Source organism: Rhipicephalus microplus, unplaced genomic scaffold, assembly GCF_043290135.1.
Source record: "Rhipicephalus microplus isolate Deutch F79 unplaced genomic scaffold, USDA_Rmic scaffold_196, whole genome shotgun sequence".
Lineage (NCBI taxonomy): Eukaryota > Metazoa > Arthropoda > Arachnida > Ixodida > Ixodidae > Rhipicephalus > Rhipicephalus microplus.
In genome coordinates, this window is record NW_027464767.1 from 23,390 (window position 1) to 42,165 (window position 18,776).

At 51.4% G+C, this 18,776-nt stretch overlaps 2 protein-coding genes across 2 annotated transcripts in view; both read right to left on the minus strand.

Moving 5' to 3' along the window:
- Positions 1-7,547: 7,547 nt before the first annotated feature.
- LOC142791893 (histone H2A-like) lies at positions 7,548-7,922 on the minus strand. Its single transcript, XM_075885566.1, has one exon. The coding sequence runs from the start codon at positions 7,920-7,922 to the stop codon at positions 7,548-7,550; it is 375 nt and encodes a 124-aa protein (XP_075741681.1).
- A 9,088-nt stretch (positions 7,923-17,010) lies between these two features.
- Positions 17,011-18,776, minus strand: part of LOC142791887 (histone H2A-like) — a 117,561-nt gene continuing 115,795 nt past the window's right edge. The window contains exon 2 of the mRNA XM_075885560.1: positions 17,011-17,798. Within this exon, the coding sequence (XP_075741675.1) occupies positions 17,011-17,385 (375 nt within the window). The 5' untranslated portion in view covers positions 17,386-17,798. The remainder of the gene's footprint in view (positions 17,799-18,776) is intronic.

Genomic DNA, 18,776 nt, shown 5'->3' on the forward strand with positions numbered 1-18,776 from the left:
CGTTTCGAGACTGTAGGAGGAGTGAATGTAGCTTAAAGTGCGTGGCGCGGTGAAAAATGTGCGGAAGCATTGATGCAAGAAAAGATAGGGGAGAAATATATAGACGCATGTGACAATAGCTGTAGAAGCAGAAAAGCGTGGCGGCGGACTGCATGCTAATTATTGTCCGAAAGCAAAGTATCGACAGCCCGAGTGAAGGAAAAAACAAAACTGTGCGTACGCATGACAGGGGTACCACGCAGGTGATTTATATAGTGCACAAAGAAGTACGAAATCCAGTAAAGAAAGGCGGTCGACACGAGGTATGGGCATTTCCCGTTTTCGCACCGAGTGCTCCGTTTGCGCGTCGCCGAAAGAAACATAGCCAGGCCGGCCAGCAAACGACACTGCTCGGCTTGACGTTTACATAATCACACGGTGTAGCGGAACACTGTGTTCTCTTCGAAAGAACAAATGCGCCTGTGCTAGGCACAAATGAGTGGTACGTTCCATTCGGAATGTGGTGGGAAACTTACCTTAAATGAATGAGCGGACGCACCGTTTATTTCCGCTTTGTTTTAGATTACTGACTATGTTCGGCGGGTCGACAGTGCATTTGTATGAAGCTTTCAAGCGCGATCATTTTGTAATTTCGCATCGTGCGTCCCTGCCACAAGTTCGGGGAAGGAATACTTTCAATATGGGAACCCTCATGATTGTGAAAGATGAAACTGCGACTACTTAAACACACTTGCACCACAGAAATGGCACGCGCAGTTTGGTATTGGGGCACGTGAGAAGGGAATACAATAGATGGGCATTGGCGCGCATCTTTTTTTCTTATTGATATGATATGTAAGGAGATGTCGGCGCACCATTATGGCGCCGGCTACTCCTTGGCCGTTGAGTTAAACTTGAACACGTATCTTGAAGCAAAACGTACAAAGCAGTGCATGGAAAGTAGAAAACTCGGGCAGAGATATGCAAAGACACACTTACACTTATACGCACATATCAGAACACAATGGTAAGTAAATGTTCGAAAGTCAATGAATGAAGTCTCTGATATAATGTCCCTCGATAATATTCGGTCCACCAGCACAAAACAGTAGAGCACACGTCTGGTCCGTATAAAGATGCATTCGCTCGTGTGTACATAATTGTCGACACGTCATTCATTTCACAACACACACATGATGAGAGTCACGTGATACTGTACATAATAAGTACATTTGTTACAAATGAAAGTTCGTTATTTCTTAATACTTATCAGCAATCCCGCTGTCTTGTAAAGAACGTGTTGATGCTTTTAAAGCGTGCGACTGTAAAACTCGAGTAGGCCACGGACCCAGAAGTTTCTTCATGTTAAACGGTCTGCGGTCTAATGCCAACTGTTCGGACTTAAGACGGCGTCTCGTGATGTGGACAGTCTACGAGAAGGTGACATACGTCTTCATCTATCAATCCGCATTCGCATTCGGGACTTTCAGCTCTGCCGTGTCTGTGCAAAGAAAAAAAAAAAAACAAATGTTTTTGTGTATGCCGTGCCTAGCCTCAATCGGTCAATTAGAGTTTCCGATATTCTATCTAATGCCAGCGTAATTTTTAATTCAATAAATGGATCGATGTGGTATAAATCGCACCTCTTTGTACTTTGGTCAAACCAAGCAGTTTTGCTCATTCTGAAAGTTGTATTCTTTATAATACTACGCAATTCACTTTTTTCGAAATATTGGTTGCCACGATGTGTAGACCTACTTTGTGTGCTCTGGACGGCTCTGGAAGGCCAACTGCAAATCTTCTTTGCACAGCTGATGCCGTCCGGATAGTCGTTGATAGATTACTTAACAGGTTGTCAGCCTCCGAAGGTATTATGTAAGCGAAAGTACGCATGCGTAAAACATGCAGCGAACGAACACTCTTCCAACGCTGTAAAGAAGAAAGAATGCATAAAGGGTGGTGCATTTTACGCTCCAATCTCGTCCTATGTAAGGCGCTTTAGAGTTAGGGCTGTTTTGCCTGTAATTGCGTGACCCTTGCAGGGTTCCTCACAGTGCAACCGTGCACTTGAAACGGGCAGGTGTTGAACCACCCCGCAAGGAGATGGGGAAACTTCGCTGCGACCGGACCGCTTGACAGTCCGTGTTTACGGGAGGAGAGGCGCGCCCGAGAGGAGGTGCGCTCTCACTCTCTGCCGTCCCCGTGAATGCTGAAATGAGCGCGGTCGCGTTGCGTGGCTTCGGTGAAACTGCCGTATCGCGATATGTAGTGGAGCTGCCACAGTAAAATTTGAGACACGCGTAGCCAGCCAAAGGTGCTGTTACTTTGCCGAATTTCACGTGCCGGCGTCCACAACAACGCGAGCACGCTTTGTTTAGAAATTTCCGGCCATGAGGCCGTGCCCGGACCGCGTGTGTTAGTCCCTTGGTTTGGCGACAAGGATGGCGTCAAAGTGACGCCGTGAAACGGGTTTCGTGCGTGCAAATGAGGCATTGATGTGATTAGAGAGAAAGCGAGAACATAGAAAAGAAAAAAAAAAAGAGGGGGGGGGGCACACGCCGGGGACGAGTAGTCGCAAAGTGTTAAGTGTGCAGTTTATTTACGTGCGGCACACAGGTGAGCTGTTGCAGCTGTGAGTTTTGACAAATATTGCGTGTGTCATGTTCAGTGGACACGATGAAACGTTTTTTAGCGAACGCGTTGTATCCGCTGGGCTTGTACGTACGCGTACATGAATTGTCGCTTACTCGGTTTGATGTCTCCTTGCCGCTGGGGCAGCTGATACGACTGATACGCCATTTTGCAGCAGTGAAGGGTGCGTGAATGAATGGGCAAGAAACTTAGCAACAGTAACGAGAAAAGAATTAAAAACAAACAAACAAACGAAAGCATGTTTGCCGTGTATATTCAATCTTGTAGTGCAGAAAAATAGTCAGTGCAGCAACCTGCGCGGCCAAGGCGCTCCTCGCGAAGAAAAGAGGGAGAGAGAGACGAGCTGGCCGCCGACCAACCGGCGTGCGCCGTTCGCCTTCCTCCTCAGTCTCGCGGGCCGGCGCCGACACCGCGACTCGATCGTGTCGAGCATTCGCTTTCCGGGCGCGTTTCGAAGCAGAAGCAGAAACTTCGGAAGCCGTCATGTCTGGCCGTGGCAAAGGTGGCAAAGGGCTGGGGAAGGGTGGCGCCAAGCGTCATCGAAAGGTGTTGCGTGACAACATCCAGGGCATAACCAAGCCGGCCATCCGTCGTCTGGCGCGCCGTGGCGGTGTCAAGCGCATCTCTGGCCTCATCTACGAGGAAACTCGCGGCGTTCTCAAGGTGTTCCTCGAGAACGTGATCCGCGATGCCGTCACTTACACCGAGCACGCCAAAAGGAAGACCGTGACAGCCATGGACGTCGTGTACGCCCTCAAGCGTCAGGGCCGCACCCTGTACGGATTCGGAGGCTAAGAAGCCAGCGGCGTCGCCTGCAGCCAGCCAACGAGAACACAACAGCCCTCTTCAGGGCTACCCACTTGATGCTTCGGCAGTGTGATCCCAGCGGTTCGCCATACCCGTCCGTCCCTCTTTGCAATATCATTGCGTCATCGCTCAGGTGAGCAGCACCTCGTGTAGTAGTAGCTTGATCGCGCTGGGTACTTGTCACGTTCACCGCATTTCGTTCGCGTCGTCGTCTTTCTCCTGGGTCTGCATGCACGAATCAATCGCCGCATCTGCGAGTTCTTCCTCTCCTTCCTGCAAGCCAAGCTGCTAAAACGGGCCCGTCAAGCGAACGTCGCCTAGTTACCTTATCGCGCGAAGGAAGAAGCCGAGCGCAGCGTTCTACCCTGGTCACTGCATTCTTGGAGACACGACTATGCTCAGGAAGCACGAACTCGCTTTTTTCTTTGGAATGCCCACTACACGATCGCGTCACGTTGTGTCAAAATAAATAAAAACGCACTATGTTCTACCGTGGGGCACCCAGACGAAGAAGGGATGTGTACTTACAAATGAAAAAATTGATTGTGACAGGTTGGTCGTGTTTACCGCGCCCGCTGTGCACTCAGAAGTGCCCCATTCAATAACACATTGTGTACATTGTCACGCCTAATAATTTTTGTTTGTTTTTTTTTTTCACACCTGGCGCTGCCGAGCTGCAAAATACAAAAAAAAAAAGAAAGAAAAGTGGAAGGGGATGTTTAAACAGAATTTCTGCGCAAGTCAGAAGCAAGTACACAATAAGCGCTGCCCATGCAGCGTGCTGAGGGAAGCTGCACTTGATAGAAGTGGCACTCATGTACTGTACTGGTGCTGCGAACACTGCAGTTGTGAAAGCTTTACTTGGACGGACAGCTACGCAACAAGTGTTTCCATTTCGCCGGCAGAGGTGGTCACTCTAGGGAGGCTGGCTTCGCCGCCCACGCGAGAGGGGGGGGGGGGGGGACTAGCCCATGATGTAAACGCGAGAGGTTCGAGCGCGGGAAATTCGAAAGCAAGGCGCGCTCGCGTGAGCCTGCCGTCAGATGGCGACACCAACCCACGAGCATTGCATTTTCAAGTGCACCCTTGGTTTCCCACCCACCTCCGCACAGGACGAGGCGTGTCGAATGTGTAACCAAGGCGCACGACAGTGGTTCTGCTCAGGCAAGCCTACCTATAACAAAAATTGTTCTCCATGTGTGTACCTTCATTTTCTCGTGAAAATGTGAAAGAGGAGTGAATGGGGCTTTTTGAGGCGCGTGTTGATCTTCGTTTCTATTATGATTATTATTTTTCACCCTTTCATTGAGTCCATTTCCTGCTTTTTGTGCCACATATTTAGCACTTAGAGGTTGGGGGGGGGGGGGGGGATTGCTGATGTGTAAGATGGAAAAGAAGAGGAAAGTGAGCCCCGAAACTGTCTGCATCAGGATGCGACACCTCAGCGGTAGCTCACAAGGGATGGGGGGTGAGGGGGGATTAAAAGGGTGGGAATAAAAGTGTAGAGAAAGAGACATGAGGGAAGCCAGAGTGAGACGACATATCGAGGGAATAGGAGTAAAAATGAAACAAAACATTCGAACGCAAACACCCCGTACATCCAACCGCCATTGAGCGCACCTAGTAGTTTGGCAAGTATGTATGAGTGATTCTTAAGAGGGAAAGGAAGATAAAATTGAGTCCCGTTACTGTCTGCGATTGAGCAAGTAGGCGCGCTCAGTGGCAGTTGGATGTACGGGGTGTTTGTGTTAGAATGTTTTGTTGCGTTTTACTCCTTGTCGTTGCGCGGACGTGTATGCATATACCAACACTGCCGGTGGTCTCTCGTCGTCTTCGCCCATCTACGTAATGGTCGCAAATAAGCGACAACGCAAGGAGCAAGTTTTTTTGGCGTGGCAGTGCGCATTTGCCCTCGGTGATGCGAGGCGCTCTAGTGCGATGCGCGCTGTTGGCGTGAATGGTGGCGTCTCGCACTCCGTCGCGCCGCTTCGGGAAGCGACGAGCTACAGCGTCGATTGATGTGTTGCCTGGAAGGCGAAAGAAATGCGCAGCAGGCTGTATTGTACAGCGGTAGTGGTTTCGTTTCGGTGTACCTCTTTGCAGCCGCGAACTGCACGGTTGCCCGAAAATGAGCGCCAGCCAGCATCCTGGCGTACGCTTCCGCGCTCGCACGCGGACGGGTTCTCACGCTTCGGCCAATGGGAGGGAGAGAGATGGGTCGTGCGGCGAAGCCGCTTTTGCCGATCTCCGGCAGGAGCGCAGTTTCGCTCCGTCAGTCGAGGTGATCGGACGCACGCAGCATGGCCCGAACTAAACAAACCGCGCGCAAGAGTACTGGAGGCAAGGCTCCGCGTAAGCAGCTTGCTACCAAGGCTGCTCGCAAGAGTGCCCCTGCCACAGGCGGGGTGAAGAAACCTCACCGTTACAGGCCTGGAACCGTGGCCCTGCGTGAAATTCGCCGATACCAGAAGTCGACCGAACTGCTGATCCGCAAGCTTCCCTTTCAGCGCCTGGTGCGGGAAATCGCTCAGGACTTCAAGACGGACCTCCGTTTCCAGAGTTCTGCCGTGATGGCCCTACAGGAAGCTAGCGAGGCCTACCTCGTTGGTCTTTTCGAAGACACCAACCTGTGCGCCATCCACGCTAAGCGCGTCACCATCATGCCAAAGGACATCCAGCTGGCTCGGCGCATTCGCGGTGAGCGCGCCTAAGTTGGGCTGCTCCCTGCGCTTCGGTCGACAGGCAAGCAACAACAAACGGTCCTTCTCAGGACCACCAACGTGTCTGCTTTGGCTACGAGACCACTCCAGGCCACGTACTCCGGCCGCACCCTCTTTTGCTGTCATGTTTTGTACGTACGTGGCTGCCGTTGTCTAGCGCGCGGAAGAACGGAACGTCGGCGCGTCGTTATTACGAAGAAATGGCTCAGCTTTGACAAATTCAAGGTAAAAGTGTGTATCATTATGAGTAGACAGAGAAAAGGTAGGCTAGCTTCAGTCGGTGTGTGTGCAGCAGCCGTGCTGCGACCCTGTGGTGTGTCAATTTCATTTATGTGTTTACCTTTTTGCCCGCCGCTTGTAAGGTGTTTTTGAGGGCTTCTGTTTGCGTAACGCCATGGTGACTTGGGCTGCTGGACCCCGGCGCAACTTTTGGGTGCACTCGTAGGAGGTGATGAAGTTTTACCGAGAGACGAAATAAACAATTGTATCGGGCCAGTTGGTAAGGATCCATCTCGCTAGGAAGCGCAGCCACTATTACACAGACCTCACAACACAAGCGCTTAACTTCAACTGAACTTTCATTGCAAACGTCAGAGTTTATAAAGGGGGTGAACAGAGAAAAAGAATAGTAAAAGGTAGACAACAAAAAGCACACGTGCCAGTCCCGCACATTACTGTCTGTTATTCTCTATCACCCCATCCAAAAAACAGTTCTTTCCGCGTGAGCGCGATAGAGAGTGCACTAACACACTCGAAATCATCGCGTGTCATTTCCTTTCATTTCTTTTGAAGCTGAACAAGTTTTTGTGCCATATTCTGGACAATTTTTTTTTTTTTTTTTGCAATAAACGTTTAGTTGAAGTTAAGCGCTTGTGTTGTGTGTTCTGTGTAATAGTGGCTGCGCTGCCTAGCAAGATAGACGAAATAAATTGTGTTAGAAGCACCAAATGGAATGCGCTAACGGCGGGTTCTCTCTCTCTCTCTCTCTTTTTTTTTTTTACCTTACGTTTGTTTTTCTATTCAAAGGTATTAAATTTACTCTGTCCCTGTGCTGACCCGTTCAGGTGTCATCGTAAGGATAGACGGTTACGTGTGGAGCTTTTTTTTTTTTTTTTTTAATGAGAAATGACAACGCTTACATGCTCTTTTCTGTCTTTTTCGGTGCCGAGCTGCGTGATTTGGTTGTCTCTTTGCAGCATTTGGCGTCGCGCACTTGTGGCTAACTGATGTCGCGAGGAAATATATATAAAGTATAGAAAAACAAACACGCTTGAGGGTACGAACAGAGCCATCGTGACTGCGAAGCGAAACACGGCCGCGTCACCTGTTTGGGTGGTCCTTAGAAGGACCGTTTGGGGAATGCGGCGAGCGCGCGGAAGGGGTGCTCGCTTACGCCTTCTTCTCCGTCTTCTTTGGAAGAAGCACGGCTTGAATGTTGGGCAACACACCGCCCTGCGCGATGGTGACGCCGGAAAGCAGTTTGTTCAGCTCCTCGTCGTTGCGGATGGCGAGCTGCAAGTGACGGGGGATGATCCGGGTCTTCTTGTTGTCACGAGCGGCGTTGCCCGCCAGCTCGAGCACCTCGGCGGCCAGGTACTCGAGTACGGCAGCCAGGTAGACCGGAGCGCCAGCTCCGACGCGCTCGGCGTAGTTTCCCTTGCGTAGGAGGCGGTGAATACGGCCCACGGGGAACTGAAGCCCCGCGCGGCTAGAACGGGTCTTGCTCTTGCCTTTCGCCTTGCCGCCCTTGCCACGTCCGGACATGGTGTTGCTTTTCGCTTGGTACGACGCCGGTTGCCGAAAACAAGAAAGCTGCTGCCTTCTGAGATGAGAGCCGTGCTCGAATGGTTTCCGTTGCCACCATCGCGCGCCGCCGCTCGCGGGGAACGGATGAGAGTGTGAGAGAGAGAAGCCGTGCGAACCAATGGGGCGCGCGCGTTGTGCTGATCTCGTCAACACCCCTCGCTCATATTTAAGCGCGGCGAGACGGGGGGACACGCGCATTCGACTCTGGTCTCGCGTGCGTGTTGTGTGAAATCATGCCTCCCCAACCGTCTGGCAAAGCCGTCAAGAAGGCCGGCAAGGCGCAGAAGAATGTGCGCGCCACGGACAAGAAGAAGAAGAAGCGCCGCAGGAAGGAGAGCTTCTCCATCTACATCTATAAGGTGCTGAAGCAGGTGCACCCCGACACTGGTGTCTCCAGCAAGGCCATGTCCATCATGAACAGCTTCGTGAACGACATCTTCGAGCGTATCGCCGCCGAGTCGTCACGCCTTGCTCACTACAACAAGCGCTCGACCATCACGAGCCGGGAGATCCAGACCGCGGTGCGCCTGCTGCTGCCCGGAGAGCTGGCCAAGCACGCGGTGTCCGAGGGTACAAAAGCCGTCACCAAGTACACCAGCTCCAAGTAGGCGTGCGTCGTGGGCCACAGCGAGCAACGACAAATCAACGGCTCTTCTCAGAGCCACCCAAATTGTCTGCGTCGGCATAGGGGTTGTGCTGAGAGATTCGGCTCCGAATCCATCCTCTTCTCTCTGTTGAACACCGCTAGCAGGAGCGTTGGTGTGCCGCGCTCGACGTGTGTGCTCGGGGAGGTTGAACAGGTAAATTAGAGAAGACCGAGTGCGCGGAGAAAAGTGCCACAAGTACGGTAATGGAGGGAAAACAAAACCAGGAGCGTGGTAATTAAAAAAAAAAAAAAAAAAACAGGGGGAAGGTGGCCGCTTCTCTCAAAAAAAGGTAACATGAACTCGAGTGTGTTCAGCTCTTGGGAAATGATAGAATAGGAAACTCGCGTCAGCGCTTGCCCGAGCAACTCCGACATGTCGGGCCAAATATGAAGGGGTATACACGGTATGCAGTGCATGCGGAGAGAAGGAAACTGCCGAACACTTGATAATGCTATGTAAAGGGCTTCACCTTATAGTTTAGAATGATGGCGCAGAGTTTTTCAAAAGCACCGGGGTTTAGAGACGGGGGAGGGCAAAATAGACTTTAGGCGGGTAGAATTAACTAGAAGGTGGTTATCTTATTGGTGGCTAAAGTCAAGGCAAGAGTGAAAACTAAACCATTCACTGCAAAGCACCGCGGTCCTATACTTCACTATTTAAAGAGAGAAAAAAAACAAGATAAATGTAGCTGTTTGTTAGGTCAGCATTATGGCTAGGTGGTGATAGCTGCCGCCCGATGTGAAGGGTACAGCCACATTCATCAGACAGCGCAGAGTTCCTTCTCTGCCACGCCATTCATTTGTTTACGAAATTGGGGCATTTATTTCTTGAGAGCGCAGGGCAGGCCCGTTTCGAGACTGTAGGAGGAGTGAATGTAGCTTAAAGTGCGTGGCGCGGTGAAAAATGTGCGGAAGCATTGATGCAAGAAAAGATAGGGGAGAAATATATAGACGCATGTGACAATAGCTGTAGAAGCAGAAAAGCGTGGCGGCGGACTGCATGCTAATTATTGTCCGAAAGCAAAGTATCGACAGCCCGAGTGAAGGAAAAAACAAAACTGTGCGTACGCATGACAGGGGTACCACGCAGGTGATTTATATAGTGCACAAAGAAGTACGAAATCCAGTAAAGAAAGGCGGTCGACACGAGGTATGGGCATTTCCCGTTTTCGCACCGAGTGCTCCGTTTGCGCGTCGCCGAAAGAAACATAGCCAGGCCGGCCAGCAAACGACACTGCTCGGCTTGACGTTTACATAATCACACGGTGTAGCGGAACACTGTGTTCTCTTCGAAAGAACAAATGCGCCTGTGCTAGGCACAAATGAGTGGTACGTTCCATTCGGAATGTGGTGGGAAACTTACCTTAAATGAATGAGCGGACGCACCGTTTATTTCCGCTTTGTTTTAGATTACTGACTATGTTCGGCGGGTCGACAGTGCATTTGTATGAAGCTTTCAAGCGCGATCATTTTGTAATTTCGCATCGTGCGTCCCTGCCACAAGTTCGGGGAAGGAATACTTTCAATATGGGAACCCTCATGATTGTGAAAGATGACACTGCGACTACTTAAACACACTTGCACCACAGAAATGGCACGCGCAGTTTGGTATTGGGGCACGTGAGAAGGGAATACAATAGATGGGCATTGGCGCGCATCTTTTTTTCTTATTGATATGATATGTAAGGAGATGTCGGCGCACCATTATGGCGCCGGCTACTCCTTGGCCGTTGAGTTAAACTTGAACACGTATCTTGAAGCAAAACGTACAAAGCAGTGCATGGAAAGTAGAAAACTCGGGCAGAGATATGCAAAGACACACTTACACTTATACGCACATATCAGAACACAATGGTAAGTAAATGTTCGAAAGTCAATGAATGAAGTCTCTGATATAATGTCCCTCGATAATATTCGGTCCACCAGCACAAAACAGTAGAGCACACGTCTGGTCCGTATAAAGATGCATTCGCTCGTGTGTACATAATTGTCGACACGTCATTCATTTCACAACACACACATGATGAGAGTCACGTGATACTGTACATAATAAGTACATTTGTTACAAATGAAAGTTCGTTATTTCTTAATACTTATCAGCAATCCCGCTGTCTTGTAAAGAACGTGTTGATGCTTTTAAAGCGTGCGACTGTAAAACTCGAGTAGGCCACGGACCCAGAAGTTTCTTCATGTTAAACGGTCTGCGGTCTAATGCCAACTGTTCGGACTTAAGACGGCGTCTCGTGATGTGGACAGTCTACGAGAAGGTGACATACGTCTTCATCTATCAATCCGCATTCGCATTCGGGACTTTCAGCTCTGCCGTGTCTGTGCAAAGAAAAAAAAAAAAACAAATGTTTTTGTGTATGCCGTGCCTAGCCTCAATCGGTCAATTAGAGTTTCCGATATTCTATCTAATGCCAGCGTAATTTTTAATTCAATAAATGGATCGATGTGGTATAAATCGCACCTCTTTGTACTTTGGTCAAACCAAGCAGTTTTGCTCATTCTGAAAGTTGTATTCTTTATAATACTACGCAATTCACTTTTTTCGAAATATTGGTTGCCACGATGTGTAGACCTACTTTGTGTGCTCTGGACGGCTCTGGAAGGCCAACTGCAAATCTTCTTTGCACAGCTGATGCCGTCCGGATAGTCGTTGATAGATTACTTAACAGGTTGTCAGCCTCCGAAGGTATTATGTAAGCGAAAGTACGCATGCGTAAAACATGCAGCGAACGAACACTCTTCCAACGCTGTAAAGAAGAAAGAATGCATAAAGGGTGGTGCATTTTACGCTCCAATCTCGTCCTATGTAAGGCGCTTTAGAGTTAGGGCTGTTTTGCCTGTAATTGCGTGACCCTTGCAGGGTTCCTCACAGTGCAACCGTGCACTTGAAACGGGCAGGTGTTGAACCACCCCGCAAGGAGATGGGGAAACTTCGCTGCGACCGGACCGCTTGACAGTCCGTGTTTACGGGAGGAGAGGCGCGCCCGAGAGGAGGTGCGCTCTCACTCTCTGCCGTCCCCGTGAATGCTGAAATGAGCGCGGTCGCGTTGCGTGGCTTCGGTGAAACTGCCGTATCGCGATATGTAGTGGAGCTGCCACAGTAAAATTTGAGACACGCGTAGCCAGCCAAAGGTGCTGTTACTTTGCCGAATTTCACGTGCCGGCGTCCACAACAACGCGAGCACGCTTTGTTTAGAAATTTCCGGCCATGAGGCCGTGCCCGGACCGCGTGTGTTAGTCCCTTGGTTTGGCGACAAGGATGGCGTCAAAGTGACGCCGTGAAACGGGTTTCGTGCGTGCAAATGAGGCATTGATGTGATTAGAGAGAAAGCGAGAACATAGAAAAGAAAAAAAAAAAAGAGGGGGGGGGCACACGCCGGGGACGAGTAGTCGCAAAGTGTTAAGTGTGCAGTTTATTTACGTGCGGCACACAGGTGAGCTGTTGCAGCTGTGAGTTTTGACAAATATTGCGTGTGTCATGTTCAGTGGACACGATGAAACGTTTTTTAGCGAACGCGTTGTATCCGCTGGGCTTGTACGTACGCGTACATGAATTGTCGCTTACTCGGTTTGATGTCTCCTTGCCGCTGGGGCAGCTGATACGACTGATACGCCATTTTGCAGCAGTGAAGGGTGCGTGAATGAATGGGCAAGAAACTTAGCAACAGTAACGAGAAAAGAATTAAAAACAAACAAACAAACGAAAGCATGTTTGCCGTGTATATTCAATCTTGTAGTGCAGAAAAATAGTCAGTGCAGCAACCTGCGCGGCCAACGCGCTCCTCGCGAAGAAAAGAGGGAGAGAGAGACGAGCTGGCCGCCGACCAACCGGCGTGCGCCGTTCGCCTTCCTCCTCAGTCTCGCGGGCCGGCGCCGACACCGCGACTCGATCGTGTCGAGCATTCGCTTTCCGGGCGCGTTTCGAAGCAGAAGCAGAAACTTCGGAAGCCGTCATGTCTGGCCGTGGCAAAGGTGGCAAAGGGCTGGGGAAGGGTGGCGCCAAGCGTCATCGAAAGGTGTTGCGTGACAACATCCAGGGCATAACCAAGCCGGCCATCCGTCGTCTGGCGCGCCGTGGCGGTGTCAAGCGCATCTCTGGCCTCATCTACGAGGAAACTCGCGGCGTTCTCAAGGTGTTCCTCGAGAACGTGATCCGCGATGCCGTCACTTACACCGAGCACGCCAAAAGGAAGACCGTGACAGCCATGGACGTCGTGTACGCCCTCAAGCGTCAGGGCCGCACCCTGTACGGATTCGGAGGCTAAGAAGCCAGCGGCGTCGCCTGCAGCCAGCCAACGAGAACACAACAGCCCTCTTCAGGGCTACCCACTTGATGCTTCGGCAGTGTGATCCCAGCGGTTCGCCATACCCGTCCGTCCCTCTTTGCAATATCATTGCGTCATCGCTCAGGTGAGCAGCACCTCGTGTAGTAGTAGCTTGATCGCGCTGGGTACTTGTCACGTTCACCGCATTTCGTTCGCGTCGTCGTCTTTCTCCTGGGTCTGCATGCACGAATCAATCGCCGCATCTGCGAGTTCTTCCTCTCCTTCCTGCAAGCCAAGCTGCTAAAACGGGCCCGTCAAGCGAACGTCGCCTAGTTACCTTATCGCGCGAAGGAAGAAGCCGAGCGCAGCGTTCTACCCTGGTCACTGCATTCTTGGAGACACGACTATGCTCAGGAAGCACGAACTCGCTTTTTTCTTTGGAATGCCCACTACACGATCGCGTCACGTTGTGTCAAAATAAATAAAAACGCACTATGTTCTACCGTGGGGCACCCAGACGAAGAAGGGATGTGTACTTACAAATGAAAAAATTGATTGTGACAGGTTGGTCGTGTTTACCGCGCCCGCTGTGCACTCAGAAGTGCCCCATTCAATAACACATTGTGTACATTGTCACGCCTAATAATTTTTGTTTGTTTTTTTTTTTTCACACCTGGCGCTGCCGAGCTGCAAAATACAAAAAAAAAAAGAAAGAAAAGTGGAAGGGGATGTTTAAACAGAATTTCTGCGCAAGTCAGAAGCAAGTACACAATAAGCGCTGCCCATGCAGCGTGCTGAGGGAAGCTGCACTTGATAGAAGTGGCACTCATGTACTGTACTGGTGCTGCGAACACTGCAGTTGTGAAAGCTTTACTTGGACGGACAGCTACGCAACAAGTGTTTCCATTTCGCCGGCAGAGGTGGTCACTCTAGGGAGGCTGGCTTCGCCGCCCACGCGAGAGGGGGGGGGGGGGGGGGACTAGCCCATGATGTAAACGCGAGAGGTTCGAGCGCGGGAAATTCGAAAGCAAGGCGCGCTCGCGTGAGCCTGCCGTCAGATGGCGACACCAACCCACGAGCATTGCATTTTCAAGTGCACCCTTGGTTTCCCACCCACCTCCGCACAGGACGAGGCGTGTCGAATGTGTAACCAAGGCGCACGACAGTGGTTCTGCTCAGGCAAGCCTACCTATAACAAAAATTGTTCTCCATGTGTGTACCTTCATTTTCTCGTGAAAATGTGAAAGAGGAGTGAATGGGGCTTTTTGAGGCGCGTGTTGATCTTCGTTTCTATTATGATTATTATTTTTCACCCTTTCATTGAGTCCATTTCCTGCTTTTTGTGCCACATATTTAGCACTTAGAGGTTGGGGGGGGGGGGGGGGGATTGCTGATGTGTAAGATGGAAAAGAAGAGGAAAGTGAGCCCCGAAACTGTCTGCATCAGGATGCGACACCTCAGCGGTAGCTCACAAGGGATGGGGGGTGAGGGGGGATTAAAAGGGTGGGAATAAAAGTGTAGAGAAAGAGACATGAGGGAAGCCAGAGTGAGACGACATATCGAGGGAATAGGAGTAAAAATGAAACAAAACATTCGAACGCAAACACCCCGTACATCCAACCGCCATTGAGCGCACCTAGTAGTTTGGCAAGTATGTATGAGTGATTCTTAAGAGGGAAAGGAAGATAAAATTGAGTCCCGTTACTGTCTGCGATTGAGCAAGTAGGCGCGCTCAGTGGCAGTTGGATGTACGGGGTGTTTGTGTTAGAATGTTTTGTTGCGTTTTACTCCTTGTCGTTGCGCGGACGTGTATGCATATACCAACACTGCCGGTGGTCTCTCGTCGTCTTCGCCCATCTACGTAATGGTCGCAAATAAGCGACAACGCAAGGAGCAAGTTTTTTTGGCGTGGCAGTGCGCATTTGCCCTCGGTGATGCGAGGCGCTCTAGTGCGATGCGCGCTGTTGGCGTGAATGGTGGCGTCTCGCACTCCGTCGCGCCGCTTCGGGAAGCGACGAGCTACAGCGTCGATTGATGTGTTGCCTGGAAGGCGAAAGAAATGCGCAGCAGGCTGTATTGTACAGCGGTAGTGGTTTCGTTTCGGTGTACCTCTTTGCAGCCGCGAACTGCACGGTTGCCCGAAAATGAGCGCCAGCCAGCATCCTGGCGTACGCTTCCGCGCTCGCACGCGGACGGGTTCTCACGCTTCGGCCAATGGGAGGGAGAGAGATGGGTCGTGCGGCGAAGCCGCTTTTGCCGATCTCCGGCAGGAGCGCAGTTTCGCTCCGTCAGTCGAGGTGATCGGACGCACGCAGCATGGCCCGAACTAAACAAACCGCGCGCAAGAGTACTGGAGGCAAGGCTCCGCGTAAGCAGCTTGCTACCAAGGCTGCTCGCAAGAGTGCCCCTGCCACAGGCGGGGTGAAGAAACCTCACCGTTACAGGCCTGGAACCGTGGCCCTGCGTGAAATTCGCCGATACCAGAAGTCGACCGAACTGCTGATCCGCAAGCTTCCCTTTCAGCGCCTGGTGCGGGAAATCGCTCAGGACTTCAAGACGGACCTCCGTTTCCAGAGTTCTGCCGTGATGGCCCTACAGGAAGCTAGCGAGGCCTACCTCGTTGGTCTTTTCGAAGACACCAACCTGTGCGCCATCCACGCTAAGCGCGTCACCATCATGCCAAAGGACATCCAGCTGGCTCGGCGCATTCGCGGTGAGCGCGCCTAAGTTGGGCTGCTCCCTGCGCTTCGGTCGACAGGCAAGCAACAACAAACGGTCCTTCTCAGGACCACCAACGTGTCTGCTTTGGCTACGAGACCACTCCAGGCCACGTACTCCGGCCGCACCCTCTTTTGCTGTCATGTTTTGTACGTACGTGGCTGCCGTTGTCTAGCGCGCGGAAGAACGGAACGTCGGCGCGTCGTTATTACGAAGAAATGGCTCAGCTTTGACAAATTCAAGGTAAAAGTGTGTATCATTATGAGTAGACAGAGAAAAGGTAGGCTAGCTTCAGTCGGTGTGTGTGCAGCAGCCGTGCTGCGACCCTGTGGTGTGTCAATTTCATTTATGTGTTTACCTTTTTGCCCGCCGCTTGTAAGGTGTTTTTGAGGGCTTCTGTTTGCGTAACGCCATGGTGACTTGGGCTGCTGGACCCCGGCGCAACTTTTGGGTGCACTCGTAGGAGGTGATGAAGTTTTACCGAGAGACGAAATAAACAATTGTATCGGGCCAGTTGGTAAGGATCCATCTCGCTAGGAAGCGCAGCCACTATTACACAGACCTCACAACACAAGCGCTTAACTTCAACTGAACTTTCATCGCAAACGTCAGAGTTTATAAAGGGGGTGAACAGAGAAAAAGAATAGTAAAAGGTAGACAACAAAAAGCACACGTGCCAGTCCCGCACATTACTGTCTGTTATTCTCTATCACCCCATCCAAAAAACAGTTCTTTCCGCGTGAGCGCGATAGAGAGTGCACTAACACACTCGAAATCATCGCGTGTCATTTCCTTTCATTTCTTTTGAAGCTGAACAAGTTTTTGTGCCATATTCTGGACAATTTTTTTTTTTTTTTTTGCAATAAACGTTTAGTTGAAGTTAAGCGCTTGTGTTGTGTGTTCTGTGTAATAGTGGCTGCGCTGCCTAGCAAGATAGACGAAATAAATTGTGTTAGAAGCACCAAATGGAATGCGCTAACGGCGGGTTCTCTCTCTCTCTCTCTCTTTTTTTTTTTTACCTTACGTTTGTTTTTCTATTCAAAGGTATTAAATTTACTCTGTCCCTGTGCTGACCCGTTCAGGTGTCATCGTAAGGATAGACGGTTACGTGTGGAGCTTTTTTTTTTTTTTTTTTTAATGAGAAATGACAACGCTTACATGCTCTTTTCTGTCTTTTTCGGTGCCGAGCTGCGTGATTTGGTTGTCTCTTTGCAGCATTTGGCGTCGCGCACTTGTGGCTAACTGATGTCGCGAGGAAATATATATAAAGTATAGAAAAACAAACACGCTTGAGGGTACGAACAGAGCCATCGTGACTGCGAAGCGAAACACGGCCGCGTCACCTGTTTGGGTGGTCCTTAGAAGGACCGTTTGGGGAATGCGGCGAGCGCGCGGAAGGGGTGCTCGCTTACGCCTTCTTCTCCGTCTTCTTTGGAAGAAGCACGGCTTGAATGTTGGGCAACACACCGCCCTGCGCGATGGTGACGCCGGAAAGCAGTTTGTTCAGCTCCTCGTCGTTGCGGATGGCGAGCTGCAAGTGACGGGGGATGATCCGGGTCTTCTTGTTGTCACGAGCGGCGTTGCCCGCCAGCTCGAGCACCTCGGCGGCCAGGTACTCGAGTACGGCAGCCAGGTAGACCGGAGCGCCAGCTCCGACGCGCTCGGCGTAGTTTCCCTTGCGTAGGAGGCGGTGAATACGGCCCACGGGGAACTGAAGCCCCGCGCGGCTAGAACGGGTCTTGCTCTTGCCTTTCGCCTTGCCGCCCTTGCCACGTCCGGACATGGTGTTGCTTTTCGCTTGGTACGACGCCGGTTGCCGAAAACAAGAAAGCTGCTGCCTTCTGAGATGAGAGCCGTGCTCGAATGGTGGTGGTAGTGATTAGAATGAAGAGGAAAAAGGCACCTAATTTCTGTCTGCCTTCAGGCGACACGGCGCAGTGCCTTATAGGGGTGGGGGGAAGGAGGGATAAAAAGAATAGAAGGAAAGTAGAAGCAGAAGAAGACAGCCAACGAGAGGAAAAAGAAGGAGATAGGAAAGTGGGGATCCGGTCGAAGAAGTCCAAGGGCGGGGTGCCACAATGCGAGAGCTACACGGCGTCAGGAGACCGCGGAGGGCGAACCAGTCGGCGGGAGCTACGCTGAAGTCGGAGATCGCGAGGGCACAACCGTCCAGCTTGAAATCCTGCGAGCGAATCCCTCGAATGGTTTCCGTTGCCACCATCGCGCGCCGCCGCTCGCGGGGAACGGATGAGAGTGTGAGAGAGAGAAGCCGTGCGAACCAATGGGGCGCGCGCGTTGTGCTGATCTCGTCAACACCCCTCGCTCATATTTTAGCGCGGCGAGACGGGGGGACACGCGCATTCGACTCTGGTCTCGCGTGCGTGTTGTGTGAAATCATGCCTCCCCAACCGTCTGGCAAAGCCGTCAAGAAGGCCGGCAAGGCGCAGAAGAATGTGCGCGCCACGGACAAGAAGAAGAAGAAGCGCCGCAGGAAGGAGAGCTTCTCCATCTACATCTATAAGGTGCTGAAGCAGGTGCACCCCGACACTGGTGTCTCCAGCAAGGCCATGTCCATCATGAACAGCTTCGTGAACGACATCTTCGAGCGTATCGCCGCCGAGTCGTCACGCCTTGCTCACTACAACAAGCGCTCGACCATCACGAGCCGGGAGATCCAGACCGCGGTGCGCCTGCTGCTGCCCGGAGAGCTGGCCAAGCACGCGGTGTCCGAGGGTACAAAAGCCGTCACCAAGTACACCAGCTCCAAGTAGGCGTGCGTCGTGGGCCACAGCGAGCAACGACAAATCAACGGCTCTTCTCAGAGCCACCCAAATTGTCTGCGTCGGCATAGGGGTTGTGCTGAGAGATTCGGCTCCGAATCCATCCTCTTCTCTCTGTTGAACACCGCTAGCAGGAGCGTTGGTGTGCCGCGCTCGACGTGTGTGCTCGGGGAGGTTGAACAGGTAAATTAGAGAAGACCGAGTGCGCGGAGAAAAGTGCCACAAGTACGGTAATGGAGGGAAAACAAAACCAGGAGCGTGGTAATTAAAAAAAAAAAAAAAAACAGGGGGAAGGTGGCCGCTTCTCTCAAAAAAAGGTAACATGAACTCGAGTGTGTTCAGCTCTTGGGAAATGATAGAATAGGAAACTCGCGTCAGCGCTTGCCCGAGCAAC